We start from the raw sequence: 13228 nt of genomic DNA, 5'->3' as shown, positions 1-13228 counted from the left end.
CGCGCCGAGCCCGCCGCGCCTTCCGCCGGGGGCTGGCTCGGGGGGCGCCTGGTGGCCGGGCTGCGCGGGGCGCTGGGCCTGCGGCGCGCGGGGCGCGGCCGGACCTGGACCACGCTCCTGCTAGGTGAGCAGCCCCAGAGCGCGGGCGCCGCCGGGACGCGGAACTTTGAGGCGCGGGCCCCTCTCCCCCCTCCCCAGTACTCCCCTCCCACTTCCGCGCCGCTGAGCCCCGCCGCCCGGTCCCCGCCAGTTTGCAGCCCTCTCCGACTTTTCCTGGGACGTCCTCACCTCCTCCTCCCCTCCCCCTCCGCCTGGCTCAGGCTTCCTCGCTCCTTTCCAGTGTGCTCTCTGTCTCTGTTTAAAAAAAAAAAAAAATGGCCCCGAGATCAACAGCTGCCCGGCCTGGCGGCGAACTGACAGGTCTGCGCTAACGAGACTTGGGCGCTGCTGATTGGCGCGGACCGGCCGCCTTCCCGTTATCTTGGCCCCTGCCCGGAGGATGGTTTGCTTTGGGTTGGAGGCGGTTCCGTGGAGCTGAAAGCAGAAGCCCGTTCCCCATTCTAGAAAGTTGCTAAACTTATAATTAAATTTTAGCGTGCTTTTTTCTTCTTGGCCGCAAACACCGCCGGTGGCACTTTGTGATTCCTCTCGGCACGTCACTTTCCAGGTTGTGTTGTGTTTTGGGCACTGGCGCTCTAATCCTCTCTTCTGACCTGGGAACGTTTGGTGTGGAGGGCTCCCCTCCTTTTCCGCTGCCATGCACCAAATGGATGATGTGCAGCGATGTGCTGAAAAAAATAAAGTTGAAACGGTGACAGGTTGTGGACCCACTTCAGGTTTCCTTTGTTTCCTGATTGACATTCCGATAAGGCGAGTTATAGCAGTTTGGATAATGGGCCTAATTTTTCTAAGCCAGTAAAATGTTGTAACACCGCCTTTCCTATATAATACCATTAATGGGCTTTGGCTACTGCATTATTTAACTGTTGGTGATTTATGCCTAATTATCCTTTCAAATTCCCTTAGTGGCCCAAGAGAATTTGGATTTCAATATAGGCGAAGGAATAGGACACAGCAATTCGGCTTCCCCTGACATAACATCCACCACTAGAAGCCACTCAATCATAAAAGGCCAGAGTCATCTCCGTGTGTGTGTGTGTTTGTGTGTGTTTTAATGGGCTCAGAAAGGTTATATTGTTATGTATTGTAGATTCAAGCCAAGAAAAATTCAGTATTTTCAGTATATTCCTCCTCTTTTCAGTAGTGAGCTTGAAAAACCTTGCCAGTGTGCAGGTTAGATGAGTTCACCTTGGGGAGGCAGCATGGTACAATGGATGAGACAGGCTCCAAATCCTGTGCAGAGTGGTTGTTTGGTTTAAGTTTCAAATTATTTCCTTTGTGAGCCTCTTCTTTCTCTGTGACCTGAGATTATCGCCACCCCTACTTACTCCAGGGGTGTGTTCTGAGGAGTAGAACTAAAAGGGGTGGCTAATATATGGGATGGCATTCTGTGTCTAAAGCCTTTAACAAGTTTTAGCTGCTATTATAAAAGCGCCTGCATAATACTGATTTGTGACAGAATGAAGTTGCATTTTTGTTGAATGGCTAGTATAAACATTAACCACTTTGTAGTGAAGTGTGGAAGGGCACCACTTCTTTTTCAGGGAGGTTACAGTAACAACCGTAGGATAATCATCTTGCCGTTTTCTCGTAATTGCATTTACTTTGAATCTTCTTTTATTGGATGGCTTAGCTTTGGATTTAGTGAGCATCATATTTCATGCTTATACCTAAATACAGTTTTGTATTAATAGAACAGTGGGCACTTTACTTGACTTACCCCCTTGGGCATTGGAAAGAGGTACAGTGAAGGAGCTGTCCCACATTTTTGGGTGTACTCTGGACACTGGTCATTGGATGGAGTTTGGATGATTTTCTACATCTACAAGAGGCCATCTACAGGATTTTGAAGAATGATCAGACACAGGATGTTTGGTTCTTCCTCTGGCCCTGTACCCTTGGGTCCTGCAAAAAGGAGCAAAGTTTAGACATTTTTGAAAGCTTCCTCATTCCCTCTCTTCTTGCCCTTAGCAGAATGAGCATGAGTTGAGCTGACATCGTACAGGTCTTTAGTGTGGGATTTTGCTATCACAAAAATGGCTTCATTTATATTTGGGGAAAAAAAGTTTACAACCTGAAGCTCCCTGATAGAAGCACACATCTTTAAGAGTTAGAAACTGACTAGAGGTTCTCGGTTCGGTTTCCTTCATCTCCTCCATACGTGCTAAGCACTGATGAGCTAGCCCTTTCTGCTGTTGGGCAGTGATAAGCACTGTTAAAAAAATCTGCTTAACAAACATACATGTTTTTCTTATTTTTGGACATTATTGGCTATTTATTTAGTGGTAACAGTCGTAGTAAAGAATTGTTTGTCAGATGTTTGTTTTTTGAAGTGTCAATCCAATAGCTCCCTACACATCAGTCAGGGGGAGCAGCAGTATAGTAAAGAAAAACCATGATGCTGTTTTTCTCCAGCTTTATTCACCATAACTCACAGGAAGCAATACAATTTACATTAAACCTGCTCACACTTCTGAAAGTGCAACCCAGTACATTTATGCACGTGTCTGTTACTCCATTTAGGTATGTCGGTGTCCTGGCAGGAAACAGATTCAATAAACGGACTCTTTTCAGAAGTGAACAGTTTTAAGGAACCCATAAAAGACACTGAAACACCCATGACTGTCTGCAGTCAGAAGGTGCTACCACCTCTGGGCCTCCAGGGGAAGGGGAGCTTCATCAGGAGCTGACCCCAGGGAGACCGGTGCTGTGGGAGCAGGATCTCCCAGGAAGAGGGACCCCAGACCCTCTCCTCCCACCCTTTGCTCTCCAGCTCATGCCCCTCACTGGCTAACGAATTGGAACCCCTCTGGCAAGGGACCCAGCTGAATCATTCTGTAGGGTTGGAAATAAGGCAGAGAAGGGAGGAGAATGGATTTAGAGAAGCAATGGAGATCAGCAAATATGTGCATATACTTGAAACACGTTTCATGTAACAATACTTACTCCTATAACGTATAGTATACTCTGATTTCTTATTCTGTCCTTTTTAAAAGAAATGCCATTTATTAACTTTTGAGTTTTACGATCTAGTATTATAGCCTGTGGTTTGAAAACACTGCCTTAGAAGAACTGTTTTCTGGTTCTATACCTGTTTTAAACTAGTTGGGGGCCTAAGCAAAACATTTAGCTTCTCTGAGCCTCAGTTTGTATATATGTAAAAATGGGAGGACTGGATTAGACTGGTGGCTCTTAATCTTAGCAAAACTGGACTAGAGTCACCTGGAAGCTTTAAAAAATCCTGATAGCCAAGCCACACATCAGACCAATTAAATCAGAATCTGGGGTGGGGTGAGGTGGAGGGAAGTGTCAGTAATTTTAAAGTCCTATGTCCTGCCTCTACTTAGTAGCAGACTGTCTAGCATCACGGAACTGACGTTCCTATATGGCAATGACCCCCTAGTACTAAGGGCTTCTTGCCTTCCCGCTTTTAATTATTTATTTATTTATTTTATTTTTTAAAACTTTAGAAAAGATTTTATTTATTTATCTGACAGAGAGAGAGCACAAGCAGGGGGAGTGGTAGGCAGAGGGAGAAGCAGGCTCCCCTCTGAGCAGGGAGCCTGATGTGGGGCTCGGTTCCAGGACCCTGGGATCATGACCTGAGCCAAAGGCAGACACTTAACCGACTGAGCCACTGAGGTGCCCCTTCCCTCTTTTAAGGCAGGGGCACAGACAGTCCAGTTTGCTCAAGTTTCTCCTAGTCTCTGTTGTTTTCCCAAAACTGGGGCTGTGAGTTGCCATTCATCATCTGATATGGCTGTTATTTTAATTAGAGTTTCTTGTACCCATGTCTATTATCAAAAGAGGGAAGTAAAAAGGATAGCTGGAGAGGGCTCTGTGTTTCAAGGGGAAATGGGAGGAGTCCTTTCCTTTGTGGAAGTGAAGAATATGCATGTTAAACATGCAAATAAAGCATGCCAGTGGTGAAAGACTACAAGGTAAGATGTCATTTACAAAACATAATGAAATCGTAACCCGAGTATGGAAGAGAGAGATAATGAAAACTGTTGTTTTTTTCCCTTACATCTGTCCTACTTGGCTCGTTTATGTTACCTGTCTGGTTCCTAAGGTCAACGGCAACTGCTGTAAGTGGGTTCTTTATTGGTAAGGCTTCTCATATGCAGCGTGATGACATTTTGGGTTGAATAAATCTTTGTTTGGTGAGGGGGTGTCCTGTGCATTATGGGATGTTAGCAGCATCACTGGCCTCTACCTGTTAGATGCCAGTGGTACCTCCCCAGTTGTGACAACCAAAATGTCTTCATATATTGGTAAATGTCCTTTGGGAAGCAAAAATGCTTCAGGACCACTGCTTTTGTTAGCCACAACTTATGGGAGTGTGAAAGCCCATGTAATGGGAAACACATATGACTTCTTAGGGGCATAAGGGGTGAGAAAGTGGGTTGAGGCAGAGGTTGAGGCTAGATGTTAGCAATGGGGCTGGAGAGGAGGCAGCGTGGTGTGTTTCAAGTAGCAGAGGCGTCTCAGTACTGACCTGCATTTGGATCTTGTTTCTACACATAAAAGCTATAGATCCCTTAATATCTGACTCTTGGCTGCCTCCTCTTTAAAATGGGGATGATAAATGCCCCACATGGTTGTGGTAAAGAATAAATAATACATGTAAACAGAGCTTTATTCATGTTCACCAATTACTGAATGCCTGCTATGCCTGATGCTAGTTTTGGGGGATAAGATGGAAGACAAGACAGCTGTAGCCTCTGTCTCTATGGAACCCCATTCTAAAAGGCTCAGGGACAAATAAAAATAATAGTACATTGCAGTAAGTCCAGTGGAGGAAAGAAAAAAGTGGCTGAGATAGAAAAAACAGGAGATACCTGTTTAGAATCAGGAAAGTCTTTGGGGAGGTAGCCTTAGAAGTGAGCCCTAAAGGCAGAGAAGATGCGCACCGTCTAGAGGAAGAGAAAGGGCAGTGTGGGCGTGGCACACAGCATGTGCTGAGGTAGGCCACAGCTTAGCGTGTCTAACACGACAGAGGCATGAACCAGATCTCCTTAAGGAGCTTGGGTTTTATTCCTACTACAATGGGAAGTCACTGAGGAGTGTTGAACAGGAGAGTAACATGATTTAATTTTTATTTTGAGAAATCTACTCTTGGGAAAATGGGTTGTGGAGTACAAGGGCAGAACAGAGAGAAACCAGTGGGGAGGCTCTGGCAGGGATCTGGTAAGAGAGTTGTTGGCCGTGATGAAGGGGGGTAGATTTGAGATTTGTTTTGGAGAGAGAAATGGTAGGATTTGCTGGTGAATAGGACTTGTATTGAGGGAAAGGGAAGAGCTATGAATAATTTCTAGGTTTTGGCTGCTGTAAGTGGGAAAACAAGGTGGCATTCACTGAAATCGTGAAGACTAGGGGCATGGGTGAGGGCATAGATTTGAGAGGAAAGATCGAGAATTCCATCCTGGACATGGTACCTTTGAGACATTTGTGAGATGTCCCAGTAGAACTGTCAAGTGGGCTGTGGGACATAAGAGAAGGTGTCAGAATGGAAACAAAATAGGACATCCCTAGCAAATGGGTGGTATTAAATTAATGGGAATTGATAATAGCATCTTTTATTGGTACTGATATGCCTGTGTGCCAGGCATAGTTCTAAGTGCTTTAGATTTACTCATTTATCTTAAACTCATTTCACTGCTAACTCAGTCCTGACCATGACATTGTGATCATCATACCTGTTTTATCAGATAGAGAATCTGAGGCACACAGATGTTAAATAACTTGCCCAAGATCATCCCTAGAATGTGGAAGGCTCAGGATTTGAACCCAGGCAATGTGGCTTCAGAGTTCATGCTCTTAACTCCTATGCTGTATTTTACCTTCTCTAGGGTGAGTATAGCAAAAGAAGAAATGAAGCCCCAGGACTCAGTTCAGAGAAACGTCCAACATTTAGTGCTCAATAAGTGTTAGCTTTCTTGTTTCTTCCTTTAGGGGTAATAGAGAGAAGAGGGATCATGCATAGGGATATGGGAATAAGAAGTGGAAAGAGGACATATTAGGTGTGGCATAAGGGACAAGAACAGCTGAGGAACTACGAAGGCACAGGGACCACTGGGCATCTTAGTGGGATGGCTTTCAAACAAACACTTAGATACAACTGAGCATCAGCTCTAAGGGTGTATTAATATATAGATGTTGGGCCAGTACATTTCCCTGGAAAGCCAGTGAATGAAATGGGAATTTGGGATTTAAAGAGTTTTTTCAATGTTTAAAACCAGTTTTTTTCTTTCTGAAATAGACTTCTGGTTAACTCTAAAGAACATTTATAATCATTTAAACATTTTTATTATTAAAATAAACAGAAGGGTTCTGAAGATGTAATATTCATGTGTGCTCAAATAACAAATGTGATGAGTTTGGATTGTGTAAATATAAGGATATATTACCAATTTGTGATTGATTTTTGGCCTATAATACAGCATCAATACTGAAAGCAGATAAAGCTTTATTATACACATGCATATTTGGATGTTGCTAAGTTTTGAACTATAGCCTTTTTTATAACTTTTATACACTAAGCCTGTTAGGCTGTATTAATGTTTCTCAAAGTTTATGTTAATGATTTACATTATCACAGAGACTGTAAGTCCCTGTGTGCATGTTTCTAAGCAGAGTAGCTTTAGGCTTTATAATTTAGGCATAATTTATAATTATACGCTAATTTATCTTTTGCCATCAGATTGTACTTTCTTCCAGGGAAGAGTTTGCTAGTTTTCTTTAGTTACCATTCTAATGAGTATTAGTCATCAAAGTTAGTAAAAATTGCATCTATTTCTAGGTCAAGACCTTTATGCTGCTGTTTAATTCCATAAAAGGCAGTCTCATTTCATAGGAAAGATCACTTCTCCATGGGTGAGCTTTCATAATTCAAGAATCAGTGAATAGGAATAAATTTAAAAGTGGAAGAATTGATCTTTTTAGAGTACATAAATCTACAACTATTGTAACTTTTTTTTTGCTTCAATACTATTTTTTATTTTCTCAGCATTGTTATTTCCCACCCCACCCCCCCAATACATTTAAATGAACAGCTCACATATCTTCACGTTTGTCTGGCATATTCCTCCGTGTTTGACTTCCTTTCCAAAGTAACCAATTGTCAGGTATGTTATTGAGGTCTGTCACTACACATGATCAATGTTTGGGCAGCATTTTGTAATTTTAACTTCTGGCAGCAAATGTTAACTTAACCTAGTCACCAAGATCACTCACAGAAGTTCTATTGTGATTCGTTGTACTGACCAAGGATAGGGTGAGTTTTTCTTCTAGTTTACAGTAGTACCAACTGTATCTCAAACACAGTTTATAAATTACTTGGCCAATTACTTTTGAAAACTTGCCATCTTGACAAATTTTTAACTTGGGAAGATTGTTATAATTGAGAAGAGTGAGGCTTTAGTCATATTTTTATACAACTCAACTCAAATTTGCCTAATATGCTACTGCTCTGCACTGGATTTGTCTATTACTTCCTAATAGTAATCACTGCTTTTTAATGCAGCTTTTCAGTGCTTCAGTTGTCAAACCTCAGAATTTTTTCCCCACATTTTAATAATAATCATAAAGTACTTATGTAACTAGCACAGTGCCACTGTTTTCCACTACATTTAAAAGTTTTTTTTAATAAGACCTTATTTCTCATTCTTTTGTCATCTTTGATCTCCATGGAAATATCATAAGAAATCTAGAGCTGAAAGGTTAGCTACTGGAATTTTACATGTGAAGAAAGTAAAGTAGGCCAGGTGAATGGCCTGACAGCATTAGTGAGTTCACAGGGGGTGGTTTGAGATTGAAGTTAAGGTCTTTTGGCTTGTTAAGTATATCTGTCAAATTGTTGGTTTCAGATCTCTAGTTTTAGGCAACTGTCAAAAACCCGTCAAAGATACATTAATGGGGGGGGTGCCTGAGAGGTGCTGTCCATTGCGTGTCTCATGCTTGGTTTTGGCTGGAGATCTCAGGGTCATGAGATGGAGCCCTCCCTCGGGCTCCACACTCAGCATGTTGTCTGCTTAGGACTTTCTCTGCCCTGGTGCCCCCCAAGTGTCCCCCTCTGAAATAAATAAATAAATCTTTTTTTTTTTTTAAAGACACTTTAATAGGAAAATGACCTCCTATATTCTAAGACCTGATAACTCTCTTGGCAAGAGCACTACTTTGCTGGCTTCTGCTTATTTAGGGGAATCACTCTGTTATAGCCTTATGGTCAAACTGTTAGTCTCCATTTTGTTTTTCTTAACTATTTTATGAAAATGACTAGATTCTGAATTATTTTTGATTGGTTGGTTGGCATTACTATAAAAACAGAGTAAAATAGTAATAAGTGGTATCATGGTTTTCTTAACCATTGAAGAATAGGGTAAACTGTGATATCCAAGGGCAGTTTGCAATTTGTGGGGGAATCTATAACCTGAAGATTGGAATGGGTTCTTGATTAATGAACTTGTTAAAATCTCTTGCCTGGGTTTATACTGTTTATGCGTGGATCTTTTTTTTCCCCCTCTAAAGAAGAGATGCAGCTTCTACACTTTTTCCATTAGGTTTACTAAAGTTTTGCAGTTTTGCTATGATTGCTCAGAAGCATTTAATGGGCTAGCATATTATTTTGGGTCTATATTTATCTAGCTACTTGCACTTAAAACACTGAAATGCCTTTTTTTTTAATATGGAAAAAGCTACTTTACGAAAATTACTAATGTAGGTTACTGTTTGATTTAGAAATATTTGTGTTCACATTATGTGAGGACAAGATTTTAAAGGAAGTTAGAATTTGTTGCTTTAAAAACCCATATGCTGAGCAATTGTTCTATTAAGTATTCCCTACTTTAATATATGTATATGCACAAATGTTTAAAAATGTGAACATTTACTTTGTAGATTTCTCTGTTTAGAAGCCTAATTATATTCTTTTTGAGGGTGGTGATATACATTTTCTGTGCTCTGTTTTCATATATTCATTTTAAAATAAGACTTTGTCCTTGATTTTTAAATTACTTCTAAAGAATTTCCTTCCATATGTGAATTCATTCTTTTGGTTAAATGTGCTTATTATCATTTTCATGCCCGAGCTTCTTGTCCAAAGGACATCAGTGGTCAGAGTCACAGAATCCAGGCTTTCCTTCAGTATTGGTGCATCCCAATCATGTGACCTTGCACCTCCTAGGAAAGTAAGAGTCATATTTGACTTATGAGGACTCCTGGATCTTTTTGCTTAATATGTGAAAGTGTTTTGTAAACTGCAACTGATAAACAGATATTAGACGTTGTCATTGTAATTGAGAGCTTCCTAATTTTTTCCTGTTATAAGGTACTGTTTGCTCAATGCCAAATATATGGAGGAGGTTCAAATGAGCTAAAAGTCAGCCTTGCAGCCATAATCACATAGACCCCTGAATTCTAGATCTTAGCAGTAGGGTCGTCATACATGACTGAATTTTAAAGCAGTCATGGTTCTTAGGACTCAGTATCTCTAGAAATAAATTGAGTGCATTTCTTTTTTTCTCCATTCAAAAAAGAAAACAAATTAAAAGGACCAAACCTACAAAGACTTTTAGTTTAGGGAGCAGGAAGATCAAAATGAAAACAGAAAATAACCAGGCAGGCATCTTGGAGAGTGTGAAGTCTGAAGTATTAGTAGTAATTGTCGTAGCTATACAAGGTCATGAAGTGCGAGGGATAGAGATAGCCAAATAAAAACTGCTTATTCACATTTGGTAAAAATGAGGCTCACAGAGGCTAAATTACTTATAAGTCATAAAAAATCCAGGGACTATTTCTTTTTAAGAGTGACTTTCTTGCCAGGGGAAGTAAAAAAGGATTTGATTTTTAATTTTAATTTTTTCTCTTTCTTAATCATTGTTTTCTGCTGTGAGAATTTTGACAATTTCTCCTTCAGAGTATCTTTTGAATTAATATTTGCCTTTTCCTAATAAAAATTGCTAAAAGTGTAGATTTCCAAGCCCCAAGTGAAAGCTTTTGAATCGGGGTCTTTGAGAGTGGGGTGCAGTCTTAATATGCCTCTCCTAGATTAATGTTCTCATCCCTAGTTGAGAACATTAGAATCACCCCCTGTGCCAAACCTAGCAGTGTTCAAAGCTCCCAGGTGATTCCACTGTGCTGTCAATGTTGACACATTGTCTTAAAAATGTTTATATATCATCTGAGGGACCTTGATAAAATGTGTATTTGGAGTTAGGCTTCTGGGCTGGGACCCGAGAATCTGCATTTCTAACCAGCTCTCAGGTGATACAATTACTGCTGGAGGACACTTGGAATACAAAGAGCCAATCTCACATTAAATTTTGTGAATTATCACCTACATTTTGTTCCAGTCATTTTTGTGCCAATGATAATTAACCTTGACTGTACATCAGAATCACTTGTGAATTAAAAAAAAATCCTGGGGTGCCTGGGTGGCTCAGTCAGTTAAGCGTCTGCCTTCGGCTCAGGTTATGATCCCAGGGTCCTGGGATCGAGCCCCACATTGGCCCTTGCTCAGCAGGAATCCTGCTTCTCCCTCTTCCTCTGCCCCTTTGCCTGCTCTGCTCTCTCTCTCTCAAATAAATAAATAAAATCTTAAAAAAAATCCCTGGAGTTTCAGGTTTAGGGGCTCTGGATGAATACTCAAATACCTCTAGTTTTATTTAATGCCACTGATAATTCTAATGCAGTCCCAGGATTTAGTAATAGAGCCACTGTGACTCTATTACTGCGTTATGATGTAGTCTCTGAAACTTGCTTTGGTTCTTTATTGAGTGGCTCAGTACTTCCCAGCCTTTTTCACATCATGGCACACATAGGAAATGAGAATATTTGTGTGGCATGGAGTGGGGAAGTGGTGTCTTCAAAGCCTGGAGGTTACTGGCCCCTGGGGACTCTAGTCCTCTCATTCTTAGCACACCGGGCCCCACTGGTTGAGAAGCTTTGTTAACTCCTTTCCTGGTGTTCCTGGAGCTCCGAGAGCCTGACACACTGTATATATAGTGAGTGGGCCCTCAATAAACGTTGTCTTGTTATTGCCTTTATCATTTATATTCTGTACTGTGTTAGTTATGGGAATTTTTTTTTCCTGTTGGAGCCCAGGCCACATAACTTTCCTGTAGCTGTCTTCTTTTCTGGCTACCCACCATAAATCCCCACCTAAGTGGTAATCATGGCTTGAGCCCTGTCCCTCCCTCCCATCCCACTTTAATAGACCCTGCCTTGAGGAGGTCATTACTAATCTGCCTTTTCAGATTTTTTACAGTTAGTAGACTTTGTGCCCTTTGCTTGAGTGCCTAATGTGTTCTCTCGTTATTTCATGCACCTAAATCTTATCTCTCAAAGGTTTTATTTTTGATGTTGGCTAATATTTCTTTAATGTTGTTGGTTTCTAGGAAAATGTGTTATGCATCTAGTAGGCATTTAGATACTTGTTGACTTTAGAGCACTTATAACTCTTAAAAATCTAGGTGCTAGAAAGAAGACGGGAGCTGAGCTTGTGGTATACATGACTGTTTTCTCTTTCTTAAACTGGGCCCTACAGAATGTCTTTTCACTTGTTACTTCACTACACAGAAACTGGCCTCTGTTTCATTCTAGGTACTATAGGCTGAAAATATGGTTTCTTCCAATATTAATTTTTTTTAAAAGATTTTATTTATTTATTTGACACAGAGAGAGACAGCTAGAGAGGGAACACAAGCAGAGGGAGTGGAGAGGGAGAAGCAGGCCTTCCGCGGAGCAGGGTGCCCGATGTGGGGCTCGATCCCGGGATCCTGGGATCATGACCTGAGCCGAAGGCAGACACTTAACGACTGAGCCACCCAGGCGCCCTTCCAATATTAATTTTATTGTAATATATATACCTTCATGTAATGGGAACCCTTTGAGCATTTTAGAATGCTTAGATACTATCTTTAGATGTGTAGGTTTTTATTTAGTTGAGTACATTCTGTAGTTTCTCTTACATGGTGATCATCATTTAACAGTTCAACCCAGTGAGGTGCCAGGCATAATTAATTCTAAGAGGTGTAGATATTAAGATGAATTAAACACAAGTTCAGCCTCAAAGCCTTTGCATTCTAGCAGAGGAAACTGTTACGTGCATGACTAGCTATTTAGGTGCTGTAATAAAGGTATTTTAGCTAGGGTGGCAGGATAAGCTTCACAAAATGCCATATTTGATTTCCTGTGACTTTGAAGAATGAAATAGGAGTTTATAGGCAGAAGCAAAGGCATAGCATCATAAAACATGTGGTATTTTAGGGGATTGTTGTCCAGTGCAGCCAGCAGGAAGGGTGTGTGGTGGGGATTAACTGGAAACAGACCAAAGTGTGGGCTCCATGGTTTGAGCCATGGGAAGTCATGGAACTTTTCAAACAGGGGGATGAGACGCTTAAACCTGTACATTTAGAAATTGACTGCATTCTCCAGGATGGATTGTTGATGTGGAACGAGACTATTTACTGGTGCCTTTTCCTTCTGGAAAGAAACTTTTAAACTCTGAATAGACCCTTGAGAACAATAAGAAATGATTAGTAATATTAGGAAGAGGTTGAGTATAGAGATTGTCAAGGCTGACTTGGAAACCTTGTCCAAAAGGTTTAAGGGGAGCATCCTTAACCTCTTTTTATGTCATTTGTCACTTGAGGGTTAGAAAGGCTAAAACTCTTTAGAATGCTTTAAGTATGGATTAACCTCAATTTAGGAATAAGTTGTGTTAAATCTTGCAAGTCATTTTGGACTTAGAATACATTTTTCCATATAAATATTTTTACAAGATGAGGTCATCAGATGCCGACAAATGGGAGAGGAGGCAATTCTGTCCCAGTGGAAAGAAATGGAAGTTTCGAATTAGAACCACATGGCTCCAGATGGTTCTTGCCATTTATCAGTTATGTGTCTTTGGGGGAAATGACCTCTTGAAGTCCCAGTTTTTCATTTGTAAAATAGGAATAAATACCCCCAAGGCTGTGTGAGAATCAGATGAGAGTGTTGGTGAAGGTGCTCTGAATTTCAAGTCAAGTACTGGTTAGGAAGTACACACGTAAAGAAAAATGTAACCTGGATGGGACAGTGTATTCCTGATAAGGAAACCTGTTGCTGG

General features: G+C 41.0%; 1 protein-coding gene across 2 annotated transcripts in view; it reads left to right on the top strand.

Annotated features, from left to right (window-relative positions):
* DPY19L1 (dpy-19 like C-mannosyltransferase 1) overlaps positions 1-13228 on the top strand; it is an 87069-nt gene that overhangs the window by 581 nt on the left and 73260 nt on the right. Inside the window, exon 2 of one of the 2 annotated variants that reach the window (XM_044919956.1) lies at positions 1-124. This exon is cut by the window's left edge and continues 1 nt beyond it. In XM_044919956.1, the coding sequence (XP_044775891.1) occupies positions 1-124 (124 nt within the window). The remainder of the gene's footprint in view (positions 125-13228) is intronic. The other variant, XM_044919955.1, reaches the window with a different exon arrangement.

The sequence above is a fragment of the Neomonachus schauinslandi genome, chromosome 12 (assembly GCF_002201575.2).
Source record: "Neomonachus schauinslandi chromosome 12, ASM220157v2, whole genome shotgun sequence".
NCBI lineage: Eukaryota > Metazoa > Chordata > Mammalia > Carnivora > Phocidae > Neomonachus > Neomonachus schauinslandi.
The sequence above is the reverse complement of the archived record's forward strand: the minus strand, read 5'-3'. Positions and strand labels throughout refer to the sequence as shown.